The sequence below is a fragment of the Epinephelus lanceolatus genome, chromosome 22 (assembly GCF_041903045.1).
Source record: "Epinephelus lanceolatus isolate andai-2023 chromosome 22, ASM4190304v1, whole genome shotgun sequence".
NCBI lineage: Eukaryota > Metazoa > Chordata > Actinopteri > Perciformes > Serranidae > Epinephelus > Epinephelus lanceolatus.
In genome coordinates, this window is record NC_135755.1 from 2,982,377 (window position 1) to 3,001,852 (window position 19,476).

General features: G+C 43.7%; 1 protein-coding gene across 3 annotated transcripts; it reads right to left on the reverse strand.

Annotated features, from left to right (window-relative positions):
* Positions 1–750: 750 nt before the first annotated feature.
* Positions 751–8,756, reverse strand: LOC117245825 (serrate RNA effector molecule homolog). 3 transcript variants are annotated; one of them, XM_033609377.2, is made up of 21 exons: positions 8,649–8,756; positions 6,944–7,066; positions 6,733–6,843; positions 6,510–6,653; positions 6,290–6,350; positions 5,880–6,177; positions 5,454–5,707; positions 5,237–5,359; positions 5,026–5,158; positions 4,764–4,903; positions 4,610–4,671; positions 4,060–4,138; positions 3,770–3,934; positions 3,468–3,641; positions 3,227–3,380; positions 2,146–2,258; positions 1,951–2,031; positions 1,706–1,856; positions 1,438–1,539; positions 1,157–1,277; positions 751–1,039 (listed from the first exon to the last, which is right to left on the reverse strand). In XM_033609377.2, exons 2-21 carry the CDS (start codon positions 7,060–7,062, stop codon positions 964–966), a joined length of 2,661 nt encoding a protein of 886 aa, XP_033465268.2. In that variant the 5' UTR covers positions 7,063–7,066; positions 8,649–8,756; the 3' UTR covers positions 751–963. The 3 variants fall into 3 exon arrangements, with proteins under 3 accessions (XP_033465268.2, XP_033465269.2, XP_033465267.2); XM_033609378.2 differs by having other exon boundaries at positions 3,468–3,638; positions 8,629–8,755; XM_033609376.2 differs by having other exon boundaries at positions 8,629–8,755.
* Between the last annotated feature and the right edge of the window lie 10,720 nt (positions 8,757–19,476).

Sequence of the window (19,476 nt, forward strand, 5' to 3'; positions counted from 1 at the left end):
AGTTAGATGTGGAAATATTCTGTCTCTGTTCAAACTAAAATGACTCATAATTCATGTGCAGTCTGGTGGATGTGACATGAAAGGCTCCTTGTTATTACAGAATGTTTTTCATGTTATAATAAACTTTTCAATGATGCTAAAACTTCTATATTATTATATGTTAATAATTAGTCCATATATTAAAACAGACAAATGTCAGTAGTCAGTCTTCCGACCAAGTTAAAATTTAAGCTTAATTTCCACAAAACCTTCAAAATAAAACATAAATTAATGTTGCTCCTATTGTGTTGAGTTCACTGGTTGATGGAGATAAACAGCTGTTTGTTAACAGGAAGTAAAAGTACACAAATATTGGGACCAAAGTATATGAAGTATTTAAAATAACACTACTCTTTATGCAGGAAAATGTACTTTTATTTTAGTAGAAATCTGACTGCAGGACTTTTACTTGTGACAAAGTAAATCTATACTGTGGTAGGAGAACTTCCTCCACCTGGAGAATTAACTCCACCCGCTGTTTGTCTCCATCAGGCAGCGAACTCATCGCTCACACAGCAGGAACAGCAACAGTCAGCTTTTATTTTGAAGGTTCTGTGGAAGCTTGACTCTAAAAAAAAATAAAAATAAAAGATTTAATAAAAACTAAATATAGTTGAAAGGAAAAATATTTAAGCTTCTATTAAAACCTGACGATTATTATCACAGCAAATGTGAGCATGCGTGGTAACCATAGCAACACAGAAGTCGTCATCAGTCTTGTATCTTTATTGGAAAGTGGAAACAGATGATTTTCACTAATGACTGACAGTAACGTTGGTCCTGCTGACTGACACACACACACACGCACACACACCTATCTAACAAAACAAAACAACAATGGAGGAACGATGAAAAGAATCATGGGAAATGTAGGAATAAAAAAGGTATTTAAAAAAAACATCCCGCGGTTTCACTTTGTCGTGTTTAAAAGAAGTCCAGGTCGTCGGGAGCGTCCAGGTCTCTGTACTCGATGATCGACCGGGGGTCCCCGCGCACGCCCCTGCACACGCACGCACACATACATACACACACACACACACACACACACAGTTACACACAGTCAATATATAATCAACATGTTAGTGTGTGTTATTATCATCACTCGTCTTGTCTCTACCTGTTGTTTCGTTGTTTTCCAGGAAACCCTCCCCCCCCTCCTCCTCCTAAATGACCTCTGAAGTTGTCATAGTTACCACGCCCCGCCCCAAACTGGTTGGGGAGGTAGGGAGGTCCGCCGCCTGCAACACACACACGAACACACACACTTGAAAGCACTGCCACACGACACAACTTTCCCCAAACTTTTAGTGATTTTTACTAATTACATGACTTTTCCAGGTTTTCCATGACCGTGTGTGTGTGTGTGTGTGTGTGTGTGTGTGTGTGTGTGTATTTTACCAGGGAAGCCGGGCATGGGAGGTCTGACTCCAGGAGGATATCCCAGAAGGCTTTGCTGCTGTGGTGACTGACCAGGAAATCCAGGCATACCAGGGGGCGTGGCTAAAAGAGACAGAAAGATGATGTCAGACCTGCCGTCTCTGCTCCTGTGTCGGTTTCTGGTCTCCTACATTTCCCAGAATGCCTCTCACCAGCTCACAGAGCACATGAGAGCTGAGATAGTCAAAGAGCTCCTGCTGAAGTTACTCTGAATGTGCGTGTGTGTCACCTTGTGCCGGCTGTGGGAGGGGCTTGTTCTCAGGTACAGCAGGTCTCTTGGCGTCCAGCAGGAAGTTGTTGAAGAACACGACTTCCTGTCTGACGGCGGACACTTTGTCGCCGTGTTTGTTAAGGATGTGTTTACGCACAAACTCTGGAGCCTAAACGATAACAACGACAACGAGCGTTACCACGGTAACCTCACGGTCAGGCTGAACACACACACACTGTACACACACAGGAAGTCGGACTCACCTTGAACTTTTTCCCGCTCAGAGGACAGAGCCACTTGTCTTTACTGAGCTCCTGAGTGTTGGCCGTCAGGAACTTCTCCACCTGGACACACACACACACACACACACACACACACACACGTTACAAATTGTCGTGTATAAGAAAAACAGACAGGTAAGCAGACAGACAGGTAAGCAGACAGACAGTTACAGGTACCTCTTGTTCTGGATCTTTCTTTCCCAGCCTGGCAGCATCTTCTTCACTCAGACTCTCTGAAGGCGACAGCAGAGGAGCCAGACGCTCCTCACACATCCTCTGATGTTCACTCACTGTCCAATCACAGCACAGAAACACACTGACATCATCATCACCGCCCACACAGCATGGAGACAGGAGAACCTCACTGTGGTGGTCTCACTGTGAGCCGGTTCACCAGTGGAACGCTTTTAATGTGAAGTCGAGGTCTGTGCCTTCATCAATGGAGCTCTGATACTACGATTCACCATGGCAACAGTAGAAAACAAGCTAACCAAGCTAATAGAGCTAACAGCTAACCAAGCTAATGGAGCTAACAGCTAACCAAGCTAATAGAGCTCACGACTAACCAAGCTAATAGAGCTAACAGCTAACCAAGCTAATAGAGCTAACAGCTAACCAAGCTAATAGAGCTCCTGACTAACCAAGGCTATTCAAGAGAAGGCCGAGACACGGGGTCAAACATGGGGGGATTGTACATGCGCAATGTAACTTGAGCTGCGATTCTGGAGGGTGAGAGTGAATAAGTGCCAACCAGATATTACTGCGCATGTGCAATCCCCCCATGTTTGACCCCGTGTCTCAGCCTTGTCTTGAATAGCCTTGCAACTATCCAAGCTAATAGAGCTCACGACTAACCGTGCTAATAGAGCTAACAGCTAACCAAGCTAATAGAGCTCACGACTAACCGAGCTAATAGCTAACCAAGCTAATAGAGCTCACAACTAACCAAGCTAATAGAGCTAACAGCTAACCAAGCTAATAGAGCTCACGACTAACCAAGCTAATAGAGCTAACAGCTAACCAAGCTAATAGAGCTAACAGCTAACCAAGCTAAAGGAGCTAACAGCTCTATAAGCTCTTCGATTGATACGTTTCTTAATATGTGAAACTGCCTGTTATGATGGTTGTCATGGCTGCTGTCCAGCGTATAGTTCAAGACACTAAAATAAACAAGTTAAAAAAAATATATACATTCACATATTCAGAGACGTGTTATCACTGGGTGTGTGCGCCTGTGTGTGTGTGTCTGTGTGTGTACCCTCAGCTGCAGTGATCTTGGCGACAGGCAGGGGTCCTCGTACGTGGATCAGCCCGCAGCGATGAGGCATCTCGTCCTCTGCAGGATATTCACAGAAGTTATAATAGTCCACAGAGTGAACCAGACGCAGGTAGAGCAGCAGCCTGTCCAGCACCTGCACACACACACACAAAAACATTAACACACATTAACACACACACTGTCACTGTAGCTGAGACCAAACAGACGGAGCTCCTCCCACCTTCAGGAGCTTGTCGTCCGTCTCCACGGTAACCTCAGAAGAAGAGGCAGGGTCTTTGCCCTCTGCGTCATCGCCATTGCCCCCCGCTGCGCCTATCAGCTCCTCCTCCTCGGCGCTCACCTCCTCTATCAGGTAATCTGTGATGTTCTTCAGGACTGGGTTGGTCTCCATCTGCTTCCATACAGGACAGATAAAAGCAGTAGTATCCATAAAATCCTCAAGATACCCTCATGGTTACTAATATTAACCACATCGAGGCTGCTTCCAAAGCTCAGAAACATGTTGTTGTGACGAGATCGTACCTGTCCAGCCCACAGCTCCCCCCTCTGGTCCAGACTGTGGACGAGTCGGGCAGACAGGCGGATGTCGTTCCTCACCACCGGTTTGTGGTGCGTCAGGCCGTTAACGGTGCGAACGCGTCGACACAGATCTCTGTTGACCACCGGAGAGAGCTCGCAGTCTCTGAGCTGAGAGAGGCGACAGAGTACAAGAAGTGCACTTTATACTTCAACTGCACATCATCTGAGAGGGAAACACTGCACTGTTACTTTACTGTGTGTGTGTGTGTGTGTGTGTGTGTGTGTGTGTTTACCCTGATGTTCTGCAGGTTCCAGCACGTCTCCTTTATGTTCACACTGCGGTCAAATGTCACCCAGCACCGCCTGAAGAACCTGAAATACACACAGACACAGAAATATAACGTCCACCATCTTAGTTTAGCGTGTTAACATGCTAACATGGCCACAATGACAATACTAACATTTTGATGTTTAGCAGATACATGGTTTATCATTTCAGTTTAGCATGCTGTTTAGTATGTTGACATTTAGCAAATATAATCTCCTCCATCTAACAGCAGTTTAGGGTGTTAGCATGCTAACATGGCCACAAGACAATGTGAACATGTTGACGTTTAGCACGTGTCCCCCATCTTACAGTAGTTTAGCGTGTTTTGTTATGAAAATGCTAGCATGTTGACATTTAGCAAATATAACCTCCTCCATCGAACAGCAGTTTAGCGTGTTAACAAGCTAACATGTTGACATTTAGCAGATACAGTGTTTCCCATCTTAGTTTAGCGTGCTAGCATGCTAACATTAGCGAACTGGCAGTAAACACAAGCAACCCTTCTTAGTTCTTACCTCCTCTCGGGCTGAGGGTCTGACAGTGCCACTCGCAGGAAGCCCAGGTACCTGCGACACAACTAGAAAACACCAAACATGTTGGTACAGGTGCACAGGTGTGTATGTGTGTGTACAGAGGTGGGTGTGTGGGTGTGTGTGTGTGCGCCCTCACAGCAGTGATCTCCTCCTTGGAAACCTCTGGTGGGATGCTGCGGATGAACAATGAAGTGGTGAGGTGGAGGGGGCGGGGCTTTGCTGGAGCCTCCTTCTCTCTCTCCTTCCCTCTCTCCTTCCCTCGTTCTTTACGACGTTCTGACACACACACACACACACACACACACACACACACATTAGAAACTAGTACATTTAAAACTTTTGTCCATACAACAAATTTATCAGTAAATATTAAGATAAATACATAAAGTTGTTCATACCATCCTCTCCATCCTCCTCCTCTTCCTCCTTCTCCTCCTCTTCCTCCTTCTCTCTGTCAGAGTGGGAGGAGTCAGAGTCGGAGGCGCTGCCCTCACCACTATCTGCAGACACGCTGCGTTTCCTCTTCCTGCCCTGAGAGGAAGGGGCGGGGTTATAACCAGTAACATCATCTGCTCAGCAGCACTGGCGCTAATGATAACACAAACTCACTTTCTTGGTCGTCTTCTCTTCTTCCTCCTCTTCATCCTTCTTCTCCTCTTCCTCCTCCTCCTCCTCCTCTTCTTCTTCGTCTTTCTCCTTCTCTCCGTTCTGCTTGGCTTCTTCTTCACAGTCCTGAGAGAAAACAGAACATTTTATAAATAAACATCAGGCTTATTAATTGATCTCATGGCATCACAGACCGCAGGATGTTATTGATCCTTCTCACCTTATCAGAGTCTTTTATCTCGCCCGTCTCTCCACCAGCCGTCTCCTCGGTCCGACTCCCCATCGACTCTGACCCGGTCTGACCGCTGACGTTTCCTGCGCTGGGATCTTCCTGACTCTTCTCACCTCCTCCGCCACCTCCGCCTGCTGCTCCTCCACTGCTGCAGCTCGCCTCCCCACCCGCCACTGCAGCAGCAGTCGGAACCTCCAGAACCTGGAGGTCAAAGTCTGTGCCTCCTTCCATCTTTATTACCGCTGCAGAGAAAGACAGGAGAGGGGGTGAGACACCATAGGAGAGTCTGACTTCATTACCCAGAAACCACTGCAAAGTGACAGCCATGAACAAGATGCAAACATAAACAGAATGTCCAAGTCTCAAACACAGTTTGTATCCTGTCTCTCTGCCTGTCTGTCTGTCTGTCTCTACCTGCGTCCAGCAGTTTGATGATGACGGGGGCGTGGTCCATGTCCAGCGACACATTATCCAGCCAGTTGTTGTCCAGCAGGAAGAGGAAGACGCCCAGGCGGGTTTTGAGGGCGGCCAGAGACTCAGCCTTCCTTGCTGCGATGTCGTCAGGGTGGTACTTGGAGCGAAACCACTCCTGGTCTTTGTGTTGGAGGAAGAAGTCCTGCAGCTGCTGCCGTCTGAAGTCTACTTTGTACTGATTGTAGCGTTTCACGGACTCTGTCTCATCAACACTGTCCTCCATGTTCAACAGGAACTCCTGCACAAATATTATTGAAGAGAAACCGCTGAGTCAGTAAATGTTAAACAGCATCCATAACGCCACGCTGCTACGTGTCTGTCTTTGAGTTCTCTCAAGATGTCTGACTCACCTTAAAGCTCCTCATGGTGGGAGGACCAGGAGGAGGGAGGTCTGGATCCACCATCCCTAACCTGAGAAACACATTTTATTTAATCATTTTTAAAAAAGTAAAAATGGAAAGGCAGCATAAAGAGGAGACATTGTAGTGTGATCTCTGTGTAGAAACAGCCCGTAATATCCTGCTACACTATGGGATGTCTAACCACTCGGACGCCTGATGACGAGCTCACCTGCCCTGCAGCGGGTGACCTCCATGGTGCGGGTGAAGGTGGGGGAGGTCGGGATGCCAGCCCTGAGGCCCCGCCCCTGGAAAGGGAGCACCGCCTCCTCCATACGGCATGTCGTAGCGGTACGGCTCCCCCCGGTGGTCGTCCCTGGAATATTCAAACATGATTGTAAACAAAATGCGCACGTGACGTGTTAGTCAGTGAAATAAACATCACATACACTCACCAGTCTCTCCGCATGCGTTTGTGCTGAGGGCTGATGTGTCGGGGTGGAGAAAACCTCTCTCTGCGGCCACGATCGTAATCCCTCCTTCGCTCTCTGCCGCGGTCCCAGTCCCTGAACACACACACAAACACACACACACACAGAGTTTACATAACACATATCACAAGTGTGTCAGGATTAGATGTGTCTGTGCGCTGAGGTGCGTTTGTACCTGTCGGGCCAGTCGTCCCTCCTCCTCTCCTCTCTTTCTCTGGACCGCTCCATGTCGCTCCTCTCTCTCCTGAACTTGTCTCGCCTCCTCCTGTCGAACTCGTCATCGCTGTCTCCCATTGGACTAAAAAAAGACAGATGTTGATTATCTGTGGATTAGTTTAATGATGAGTCGACCAGCTGTTGTTCTGTAAAGTTTTAAAACAAAGTTTCCCAAAAAGACGTCTTTAAATGTCCAGTTTTGTCCAAAGAGATTCAGTTCACTGTCACAGAGAAGGAAAGAAACCAGGAAATATTCACACGTATGAAGCTGCATTCAGAGAAATTTAAATTATTTTTCTTGAGAACATACTTTAATCAGTTGATTATTAAACTGGTTGGTGATTCATTTTTGCAGCTCTACTCCACAACATCCAAAAATGTTCATGAATTTGTTTTTTAAATATTTATTTGTCAAACAGGGTTCCCACACATTTTCCTGGACAAAATTTCAAAACTTCTCATGAGTTCTCAGGGACATAACATATCAACATGTATTAGAGCTACATTACGTCGACAGCGTCAGGAAATAAATCTGCCGCAGTGTTTTTACATTACAGAGCTGTAATCATTTTATTACACACAACAGAATTCTGAGTCTTCCAAAACTTTCAATGACTTCAACTAATTCCATGACTTTTTCCAGGCCTGAAAATGTGACTGTGAAATTCCTTGACTTTGAAACAAGCCTTATCTAAAACCCTCTGGTGTCTGTTTATCAGTGAAAACACTGCGCCTGTTGAATTGATAGTAGAACTGCAACGATTCCTCAAACAGCTGACCATCAGAAACTAACAAACTATTTTTATAATCACCGACTGGCTAACTGATTGATTGGTGCATGGGTTACAGGTTTCATCATGCAGCAGACAAAATATTTCTCTAACCACATCTTTAAAGTCTCACAGGGTAGAGCTTCATCTTTTTCTAAATTAAACAATCTTAGTTTGACAAATGTAAAGACTTTTTTATTGAACAAACACGCCAAAGTTGCCAAACAAACAAAACAATGTACAAAAAGTCTAAAGTACTCCATTGCAAGTTAAAGTCCTGCATTGAAAAACTATACTTAAGGAAATGTATCCTAATGTAGTTAAAATAAAAGTACTAACAGGACACAATTAAAGTACTTAATGACAAGTGTAAGTCCAGCATTCAAAACCGCATTAAAGTAAAAGTATCAAGAAATGGACGAACAGTTCGTCTTTCAGTTTATCACTAACACTCAACACATCTGGAGATACGTGGTTTTCACTGGACAGGAAGCGAATGAGGACATGTAGTGCAGTATAATGATGTAGTGCTGAGCAGAAGTACACAGTTTAACATGTGACGACACACACAAAGAAAGATTAGCTGCTAATTAGCCTGTTAGCTTGTGCTCAGCTCCGTTAGCATGCGCTCATTTCAAACTGGACTTAAACACAAAGTAACTGTGCTTCACTCAGAAAACACTAACTAACATTACAGTCAGCTAACGCTAACAGCTAGCAACACACCAGCTGGACCAAGCTAACAGCGGCTAATTAGCTGGTTAGCATCGGAGCTGGCCCAGCGTGCTAACGCAGGCGCAGTTCGGCCGTATGTTCGCTTCGGCTCGTGTTCGCTTTGATGTTCGTGTCAAAGAAACATTATTAAAGTGTTTACCTGAGTGTGTGCGGGTTTACCTGGAGCTCTGCCGCTTCAACACTGACAAATATGCTCCTCAGCTAACGTTACAACACACAACTGTCCCGCCGCCAGCCGAGAGTACAACCAAACAACGAGACTTCCGGTTACCTTTATTTCCGGTCAGGGTTTTCAGTTTAAAATGAAAGAACGTCGCCACCTGGAGGTCAGGAGGGAAACAACAGGTACACATACAATTTATTTTTTTCAGTGATGGACTGTCACTGAGGGCTTTTACAAACAAGGACAACAAAGATAAATAAGGTTATCATATTAGACAACTATGCAGATATAAATATATATGAAAAATAATGTAAAAAGTAAAAAGAATGAAGACAGATTATCTTCATTTATTTAAAATCAAAGTAAATAAATTAAAGCAGGGTGAACAGGGTTCCCAAGAATTTTAAGGACAAAATTTCAAAAATTTTCCATGAATGTATAATACATACAGAATTGTATACTTTACTCCAAATGTTAATTAATGCATAAAAATTAATTAATCCTTTCATTCATCCATTTTCTGTAACCACCTGTCCTGTTGGGGGTGGGGTGGGTGGAGCCTATCCCAGCTGACATTGGGTGAGAGGCAGGGTTCACCCTGGACAGGTCACCAGACTATCACAGGACTGACACATAGAGACAGACAACCATTCACACTCACATTCACACCTACGGACAATTTAGAGTCACCAATTAACCTACATGTCTTTGGACTGTGGGAGGAAGCTGGAGCACCTGGAGGAAGCCCACGCTGACACAGGGAGAACATGTCAGAGCACCTGGAGGAAACCCACACTGACACAGGGAGAACATGTAGAGCACCTGGAGGAAACCCACGCTGACACGGGGAGAACATGTCAGAGCACCTGGAGGAAACCCACGCTGACACAGGGAGAACATGTCGGAGCACCTGGAGGAAACCCACGCTGACACGGGGAGAACATGTCAGAGCATCTGGAGGAAACCCACACTGACACGGGGAGAACATGTCGGAGCACCTGGAGGAAACCCACGCTGACACAGGGAGAACATGTCAGAGCACCTGGAGGAAACCCACGCTGACACAGGGAGAACATGTCGGAGCACCTGGAGGAAACCCACGCTGACACGGGGAGAACATGTCGGAGCACCTGGAGGAAACCCACGCTGACACGGGGAGAACATGTCGGAGCACCTGGAGGAAACCCACGCTGACACAGGGAGAACATGTCAGAGCACCTGGAGGAAACCCACGCTGACACAGGGAGAACATGTTGGAGCACCTGGAGGAAACCCACACTGACACAGGGAGTCCAATTGTTTACTGCTAACATTTTCATCATGTCTCGTAACTAAAATAAAACATAGATTTAATTTTTGTCATTCATACTAAGGTCTATTTCTGTTCCTCATTGTCTCTTTTTGTCATGGAAAAAAAGGTTGTTGACAAAACATTGTTGCCATAGTTTTTGTCAATGAAATTTACACTGAAGTGGGGTTGTAAGAGGAACTTATCCACAGTCAGTGTAGTAGCAGACTGGAGTCTGACACAGAAGCTAATCAATGTACTGCTGTGGACGGGGGTCAGCAACAAAATGTATTTTCACCACTTTCACACTTTAAGTGTTCGTGATATTGAGAGTATTTCCAAAGCTTTACTATTCAGTCAGACAGCACAGAAAGCAGTTCACAGCTTTTGTTCCCCAAAATGCTTGAGTTAAAGTCACCAGACTCCATTGACAAAAACAGTAATTTTACCTCACTGAGCACAGGAGCTGCTGGTCTACTGCTGCCTCAGTCAGTCAGTTAGTTTGTGTTATTGTGTGACTTTGGTAAATCAGAGCGAACCCTTTAAAACACCAAAGTCTCACAATAACACAAACTAACTAACTGACGGAGGCAGCAGCCGACCAGCAGCTCCTGAATTCAGTGATGTTAAATCAGTGTTGTTGTTTTTTCAATGGAGTCTGGCTTTGAAGAGGGCGAAATAATGGCTTCATTTTCCCGTTAAAAATCAATCTGACGTTAAGGTAAAGCAGTGAAAATACTCTCAAGATACTGTACATTTAAACTGATTGATTCTTTTGGGTGGCTAAAACACCTTTTGTCGCTGACCCCTTTACAACAGTACATTACTCAGCTTCTGTGTTGAACTCCAGCCTGTCTCTCCAAACCGTAAGCATATCGACTGATATCCACTGTCTGTAATACACTGACTGTGGAGAAGTACTTCATGCAACCCTACTTCAAAAGATCTGAACTATCCCTTTGATGCATTTAAGCCCCGGTACAGTATTCCTTCACGAGCCCATTTCAGCTAGACCCTAATTCCTGCTTTGCACAAAAAAACCCCACAAATGCCCAAATTATGTTCATTTTCCAATTTTTCATAGATTTAAAAATGATAAAAAACAAGTTTGTTTTTTTCTGTCATTCCAAAAACAGAATTGTGTCTTTTGTTTGTATTTGTTTATAACTACTATATGCTGCTAAGGAGACACCCCAGAAGACGAGTCACTCAGGTGGCTCCATCATTGCTCAGAGTAAAAAACAAACAAACAAAAAAACATACTTTATAATGTTAGTTTAAATGAATTAAAATAACATTAAGTGAAACATTTTAAAAAACAAGGAAAGTTCTCAGGCATTTATCCTTTTCAGCTGTATCGTATCGAACCAAACTGTAAATTTTGTGAAGTGTTACACCCCTAACCAAGTTATTTACATCTGTGAAAAAAAAAAACAAAAACTGAATAAAGCAGTTTCACGTCACATGACCATGTTTAGCATGTTGTCACTAACCTAGCACCTGCTAATGTATGCTTGCATCATTGTTCAAAGTCAAATACAATCACGTTTACTGATGTCAGTTTTGATAAAATAAAATAAAAAATGTAAAAAAATTGCTACTGTATTGGACCAAACCATGAATTTCATCAACTGTTACACCTCTACTGTTATGATTAAGTTAAATAAATTATTGTTGTGTAAAAGTCTGAAGTTCGCAGCTCATCTTGAGGCAGGAAGTGTTGTTTTTGCTGTGAACTTGCAGCCTATGCTCCAATGTTATCTGTTAGTAGTTGGCAGAAGCTTAAACTGTTACAGTGGCCCATTAAACGTGATGATTTATTCACCGTGAGCTGGAAACAAACCAACAGCTCTCAGGCTTATATATTGATAATACTTGTGACTTGCGCTGGTGCTCCATGGTCGCAAAATGCGACTACACAGTCACGTTCTGGAGCCCTACAGGAGAGAGTGGTTTGGGTGGGTGGGGGACAAATCATGTTTGTGAATTTTTTTTGTTTCTTTTTTTTATATGTGAGAGGGAGAAAACCAAAAGCCAAGACGTCTCATGGCAGTGGCTTAAAAAAACTGACGCAGTCGTTTATACTTGATGTTTTGATGTTGCATCAACTCTCAGTTAAAACTGTGTTGTATGCCCGACAACTGCACCTGAGTCGAGCCCCTGCTCCTCCTTCTTCAGCTTTCCTTATGGCAGCTGCACACAGATCGAGCAATCACCTCTCCCTGGCCTGCCTTCATGGACAACCAGGTAAGGATAATGTTTTCCCTGAGCCTCAGCATTGTTTGTCACTGATGTGAAATGTAACAATGATTAAAACGTCTTAATACAGCCAGTCTAATTTTCTAATTTAGGCAATGACCCACCATTAACTTTAACAATAACTAAGATAGTCTGGAGTTAAACCGCACCGTCTCCCTCCAACTCTCCACTGTGAGTAGAGGCAGACGCCGAATTGCTTTCTTACTTCCATGTCTTTCTAACCCAAAACTCAGTTTGAAATAGTGTTTACGTCTCTGATAATTAATTTAAACAAAAATGACATGCGGTGTGGGGCTGCGCTGCGTAAAGAGCGCAGAGGAGGAGAGGAGGAGTGCAGAGCTGCTCGAGTCTGTACTCTGTGAGTCTTTAAGAATATCTAAAGATTATTTAGAAGATAATTATAGGAATTAGGGCATGAATATTTCAAAAAGAAAGGAGGAGAGGAGAGGAGAGGAGAGGAGAGGAGAGGAGAGGCCCAACTTAAGTGTCGGACAGCAGTTTGTAGCTTCATGTCACCAGCTTCCACTGGACATGAACTGTAGCCTGTTGCTGTGTTGCTCATGACAGAGACAGCAAACTAGCTCGATGACATGGCCAAATGCAAGTATGACGCTGACTGTATTGAACTGTGTGGACCTTGAACTAATGACCTGTGACGTGCTGTCAGGGTCCAGTGTCTACTCTGTAAATCACATTTTCTAAACCAATAATATTCAATGAAAAATTTTTTATTTGTGACATGACTGTTTATTCTTATGATTTCTATCTTTCATTTCATTGTGACAGTAACACACTGGAAATATACGCAGTTGGATTTGAACGTCACTACGTCAGAGCTCATTGTAGCTCACGTATGTGAACATCTGTGTTACCATGGCAGCGGCCACGGACATCTGAACTGAATGATTTTGCAAAATTGGATTTTCAAAGTAAAAGGAGATTATAGCAAGATGGAGGACGACCTCACCTCAGCCTTAACCAAGCTACATCTACAAAAGGGCCTGAAAAATGGTTTGGGTTTTTTTGAAGATTTTTTTGGGCGAAATGTTTGCCTTTATTAGAAAGTCCAGCATGAAATGGGAAGAGAGAGAGGGGATGACATGCAGCATGATGCAGCAGAATCGTTCATTGAGACAGGGCTGCCAGCCATCTAACTGTTACGTTATTGGCACTATTTACAGTAATGTGTTTTGGATTTGTGTATTTGAGTAGGTCTGTGTCTGCTGGGATACCTACTGTAAATGCAGGTCATGGTTTTCTCCTACATACTACAGTCTGTCGTGTCCTGTCTAGCAGAGAAACTTGCATATTGGTACCATAGGCTTCTGGCGGTTAGGGTGTTGAGAGGGGAGCACCAAGGTCAGATTTGGTTGATTGTTCCCTGCGTCGCCGGCGTGCTTGGTCAGGAGCCAGAGGATTGGGACCACTACAGAGACTGTTACCTAGACTAGGATGCATATCGTGCTGTGCAGGCCACACAGGCCTGGATGTCTGAATGGACACCAGGGATGTTGTCATCTTCCCATGTTGCACAGAGGTGAATCAGTGAATCACAACAGACTGTTGCCCGAAAGTTGGTCAACTGCTGGAGCTTGGAGTGCAAGTAAATCTCAATCAGCTCACATCCCTCATGGATGGAGCACCACAGGAGTGAGAGTTGCTTTTTCAACCTGGTGATAGATGGAGCAGAGTGCTTTACTTTGCCATCTGCTCTTGGTGGTTCTCAGGTGGAGGTGGGACCTTCCTGCACTTGCTGCTTTGTATCCAGGTGGCTCTTTCTGCAACCTTTACTGCCATGTGTGTTGTGGGGAGCACCTGGAATGGGCTCCAATGCTTACTTCGCAGGTATTAGACCACAACATAGTCACTGGGTTTGAAGTCGGGAAGAGGTCAGTCAGCTGGGGCAGGAAGTACGTTCTTCACCGGTCTGTGGAGCTGCAACAAAACAAAGGTCTGACAATACTGCAACATGTCATTATCACAAGAGTGGGTTTCAGGGAGTGGCCTGTTTGCAAGTCCCATTCCTTAATCATGTGGTCTCCCAAAGAGGGTTTCAAAAGGACTGAGATTAGTCTGCGCTCTCTCTCATTCTCATGTACATTAGGATAATCGGCAGTACCTTTGTTCATGACAGACCTGTTTCTTCACAGCATTTGGCAAGTTTTGCTTTTACTGTGCCATTTTCTCTTTCCACAGCTCGCCCACTTGCTGGGCGGTAGGAGCAGTGTTGTCTTGAGTCTATGCCTAGAAACTGTCCAAGTTGTTTGATAGCATCACTGACACATAGAGTACCATTGTCACTGCTGATGTTTGTAGGGATTCCCCATCTGGGAACAATGTCAGCCACCAGGGCTTTGGCTACGGCGGCACTGTCTCGCTTTGAAGTAGGAAAGGCTTCCACCCACTCAGAAAACATGTGTACCATGACAAGGCAATACTTTTTACCCTCGCTTTTTTTTTATCAGGTTGTTGGTGTGCTGCCTGGGGCAATGATATTTCTTACCTAGGGCTGGCACACCAACAGCAGAACCTGTTCTCCCTGTGTTAGGATCCTTGGATCCATCGGTATAAACTTGAACATGTGTTTGAAATAATGTTTGTAGCCTGTCTTCTACCAAGATCGCAATGTTTGTGTATCTGCTTTTTCGCCACTGATGGAGACAGTCAGGGTGGTGTTACTGGTGATGGTACTGTAGAGATATCTTTTCTCGCTTAATGTCATGTCCGAGCCACTTTCTCACAGCTCCATGTAAAACAGGTGGGAGAGGTACTTTAGTTGAGGGGTTTTAGACTCCCATCCTTTTATCATCTTCAGAAGATTGCGTAGGTCAGACCTTTCTTGAACCAGAAAGATGCCGAAACACTCACACTTCATTACCAGCCGTTTAGGCTACTGCAAGTCTCTTTTCACCGGACGACCCAAAAAGTCATTAAGAGAACAACAGCTAGTCCAGAACGCTGCAGCCAGAGTGTTGACTGAAACATGAAAATGGATCACACATGGGCTCCCTGTATGTTTTAGAATTGATTTAAAAGTTATTTTACTTGTTTGTAATTATTTAAATGACCTCGCCCTCCATACATCAAAGATTTTCTATCATTTCATGTTCCAGTCAGATCACTGAGGTCCTCCACTGCTTTACTTTGAAATGTTCCTCATGTGTCCTGTAAAAGTCCTGGAGAGAGCGCATTCTGTTTTTATGACTCTGTGTTTTTTTTTTAAAATAAATTAAAGATGTATCTTTTAATCTGGCTTTTAATAAGGAGTAACATTACAGTCCTGAAGTTTTAACCACTGTTTTTTTTTTACCTTATGTCTTCTCTGTCTATTTTTGAATTTACTGTCTTTTTATTCTATGGAGTTTTAATCATCTTTTTAGTTTGTTTGTTCTGTTTTGGTTGGTTTGGTTTTAAAAAATTTTTGAAAAATTTTGAAAGCACCATTACAAAGTTTCAGAGCTTCTTGCAGCTGAGCCATAAGCAGTACAATCTGATCTTATCAGCACTGTGTAAATACTCACTCCTCATTTGGATCCTGTCAGACATCCTACAACTACGTCTTCTTCTTCTTTGGGGTTTTACAGCAGTTGGCATCCTTCAAGTTGCATCACTGCCTCCCTCTGGTTTTATCAGTCCACTGTTATCCTGATCTTCTACAGACCTCTTTTGTCCCACTGTCCTAATACTGCTGCCACTGAGTGACTATTTCCCTCCAAATAATGCTTTTCCCCTCTGATTTTGAGTGTTTCATATTTCCACATTTTGTCTCATAACCGCCTCTTTCGTCTCTTTCGTCTACCTTTTCATTTCCCGGGATTCCTGAGTGTGCTGGCACCCACAAGAATGTTACGTCTTTCTGTTGATTGGTTAACCTTGAATTTGTAAACAGTATTCCAGACACGAGGTCTGCTTGTTCCTGCTTTAATACTTGACAGTGCTGATACAGAGTCACTACAAATGAGAATTTTACTTGTTGCCAAATCCTCCGCTCACTCTAATGCGAACAGTACTGCAGGTAGCTCCACAGCACTGAGTAACCACTGCTGCTCCTGTTAGTGGATCCTTTGACCCATCTGTAAAAGGCTGAATATAATGTCTGTACTTCCTGTCTCTGTAACTTTTTTTTACGTCTTTGCTTAAAATCCAGTAACCGGCCTGGTCTCAGAGGCCACGACACAGTCGCCCTCTACCAGCAGTCCTCCAAGACCCTCTGAGTTGGATGTCACTGTGCCCCCTCAGACTGATCCAATGATTTGCCATCAGCGGTTTCCCATAGAGCCAGAGTGGCATCTCTCCTGCCTCGACCTGAAGAGCACACACAGGTGAAAACCAAACAATGAGGCTTACAGTTATGTTTAATTCTGGTCAGGTTTTCCAGTTTAAAGTAAAAGTCGCCACCTGGAGGTCAGGAGGGAAACAACAGGTACACATACAATCGTACTATATAATGAGGAAAACTCTGTGTGTGTCTGTTCCACGTTTTTCTCCTCACTGACTTGGTCAATCAGGGCTCGACAGTGCGAGCGTTTCACTCGCATTTGCAACTAAAAATAGGTGTGTGTGAACTGTAAAAAATATTTAGGGGCACATGTGCACATAAAAAAATCATCCGAAGCAGCCTATATTTTTGTCAGTAAAAAAATATGATAATGTAACCGCAAATGTTGGAGGAACTCCAGCTGCCTTCCCTCTTCCCTCTTCACCGCGTGACACGGTTATAGGCAGTTTTCCAAGCCACTGTCGGCACAATGAATATAAGTCCCACTGTTGGCAGCGTGGAAATAAGTCAAAGTGTGGTGGAGGAGATGGACCGGGTTAAGTGGCAGACCTCCAGGGAAGCCTGCTCCGTTCTCCCCGCAGTTAGGGACCGTTCTCCATGTTACCGCTGCTGGGCAGGGTCGAAATAAGTCCTGCAGAGTTTCAGAGGACCTGGAGAATGTTTTAGGATAGTAATAACATTATATAAGATAATCATATTGTAAAGATAATATATATAAGATAATAACATTAAAGACAAAATTAAATTGTAATACTTTTTCAAAACTTGATGATTTTACCTTTCTGTACATTTTGTATTCAAATTCATTAAATAATTTTGCTTGTAAATGTCTATTTGCATCACGTTTATTACGGAAAACACATTATTTGATCAATTTACATTGTGCCCCTAAAGTTCTTTGTGCGCTCCTTACTTTTTCAACTTAGGAGCACATGTGCTCCTTGGGAAAAAAGTTAGCGTCAAGCCCTGTCAATCCATGTGAAATTTGGCACAGTGGTAGAGGGTCATGGGAGGATGCCAATGAAGCAATATTACATCAATTGGCCAAAGGGGGGCGCTATAGCAACCGATTGAAATGTCAAACTTTGAATGGGCATATCTCATGCCCCGTATGTCGTAGAGACATGAAACTTTGCACAGAGATGCCTCTCCTCATGAGGAACACATTTGCCTCAAGAACCCATAACTTCCGCTTATATAGATTTTCCACCATTTTGAATTTTTTGAAAAACACTTCAAATGGATCTCTTCCTAGGAAGTTTGAGTGATCTGCATGAAACTGGGTGAACATAATCTAGGGACCAATATCTAAAGTTCCCTCTTGGCAAAAGTTGGAAAACTTACTAAAACTGAGCTTCTATAAGGCAATGAATATTGCGGAGGGCGTGGCTCATCACATAAAGGTGTATAACATCTCAAGGGTTTCACCCATCACCACGCAACTTTGTAGGCATATGACCACACATAATCTGAGGGGACCCCTCCATTATTGACCCCATCAAACAAAATGGGGGCGCTAGAGAGCTCATTTCTTATCTAGGCCTAACCGCCATATGGATTTTTACTAAACTTGGTAGATATGTAGAACAGGACGCCTCAAGGTGACTGGAGAAATTTAACTCTAATTGGCAACTGGGTGGCGCTATAACAACAGAAAAATGCTTCAAAATGGCTAAAATGCGACCGATCGCTGTGGCTCCCCCTGTGGACCAATGTTGGTGTTGTTTTCTAATGTTTGGTATGACTAAGTCATGGTATGGTATGCTGTACATAATCACGGAAACTGTCAGTGTGTCATTCTGTCAGTCAGTCATTCTGTCTGTCCCACGTTTTTCTGCTCACTGACGTGGTCAATCTATGTGAAACTGCACATAGGCATTGAGGACTGGCATAGGTACAAGGTGACACAGCTACCAATGGCTATGGACTAGTTAATTTAATTACCATTTTTATATTCAGTGGTGGACTGTAAGTAAGGACATTTAAGAATAAGAACAAGATAAACAAGGTAAACATCAACATTTGACTGTTGTGTACAGATGTAAATAAGTATGAGAAAGAATTAAGATATTTACCACTGAGACGACTTTAAACCTCATCTGCCACATCTGTTCCAGTTGTTCCTTCAGGTACTTCTCAGTCTCTTCCTGATGTGACTCTCAGCTGGAGTCGACACATCTACTACGACTGCTGTCAGTTTCTCGTCAGCCATCACCACGTCTGGTCGGTTAGCAGCGTCTTGTCAGTCTGGATCTTGAAGTCTGACATAGGGTGTAAATATAGATAGTGCAGGCAGTGCAGTTGCACTGGGGCCCATGAGGTGGGGGCCCTGTACACAGTCAGTCAGTAGAAGTCTGACAAAATTATATTTTCATTTTACATGAACTATATAAACTATAAATAAACTTTAAAAAAAAATCAGTTTACTGAAGAATTTCTTTTATTTGGTAGTTTTGTCTTATACAGATTTGCAGTGACGATGACATCAAGTCTGTATTTGATCATGTGACAATACAACAAAATATATGGCACTATTGCCCAAATATGACTATTTATGTTAACCGCATTAATCATGTGCCACTATTTCAACTCTAAATGCACCCATGCTTGTAGCAAAGATCCTCTATAACAGAAGATGACCCTCTTCAATCGGTGCCAGTGGTATGAAATATATACTCTTCTGGTCTCCTTAAGGCCCTGATCACACAGAAAATATTTTAGCAGTTTGTAATAGTTTTTAATGAGTACGAAGCTTTTTGATGGCTGTTTCTGTGTTGCGATGCACCTCATGTTTCTGTGCTCTTCTGTGGTGGTCACAACAAAAAGTTTACAGTTGGTAAACAATGGAGGAGAAACTGGTGGTAGTGGTTGCTGGATACCCAGAGCTATACGGCCTGATGATAGACAGCAGGTTGTCAAACTGCCCCTGAGTCATCCTAAAATCTGCCTGTAAACGTCCATGATGGAGGAGAAGCTCCTGGACCAACTGGTGGTACTC

Excerpts from the sequence above, each read along its gene's own strand:
- LOC117245825 (XM_033609377.2), bottom strand. The coding sequence starts at position 7,062 with ATGGGAGACAGCGATGACGAGTTCGACAGGAGGAGGCGAGACAAGTTC. Across the intron at positions 5,360-5,453 it reads AGATAAAAGACTCTGATAAG|GACTGTGAAGAAGAAGCCAA; the intron begins GTGAGAAGGATC and ends GTTTTCTCTCAG. Across the intron at positions 3,381-3,467 it reads CGGACGACAAGCTCCTGAAG|GTGCTGGACAGGCTGCTGCT; the intron begins GTGGGAGGAGCT and ends GTGTGTGTGCAG.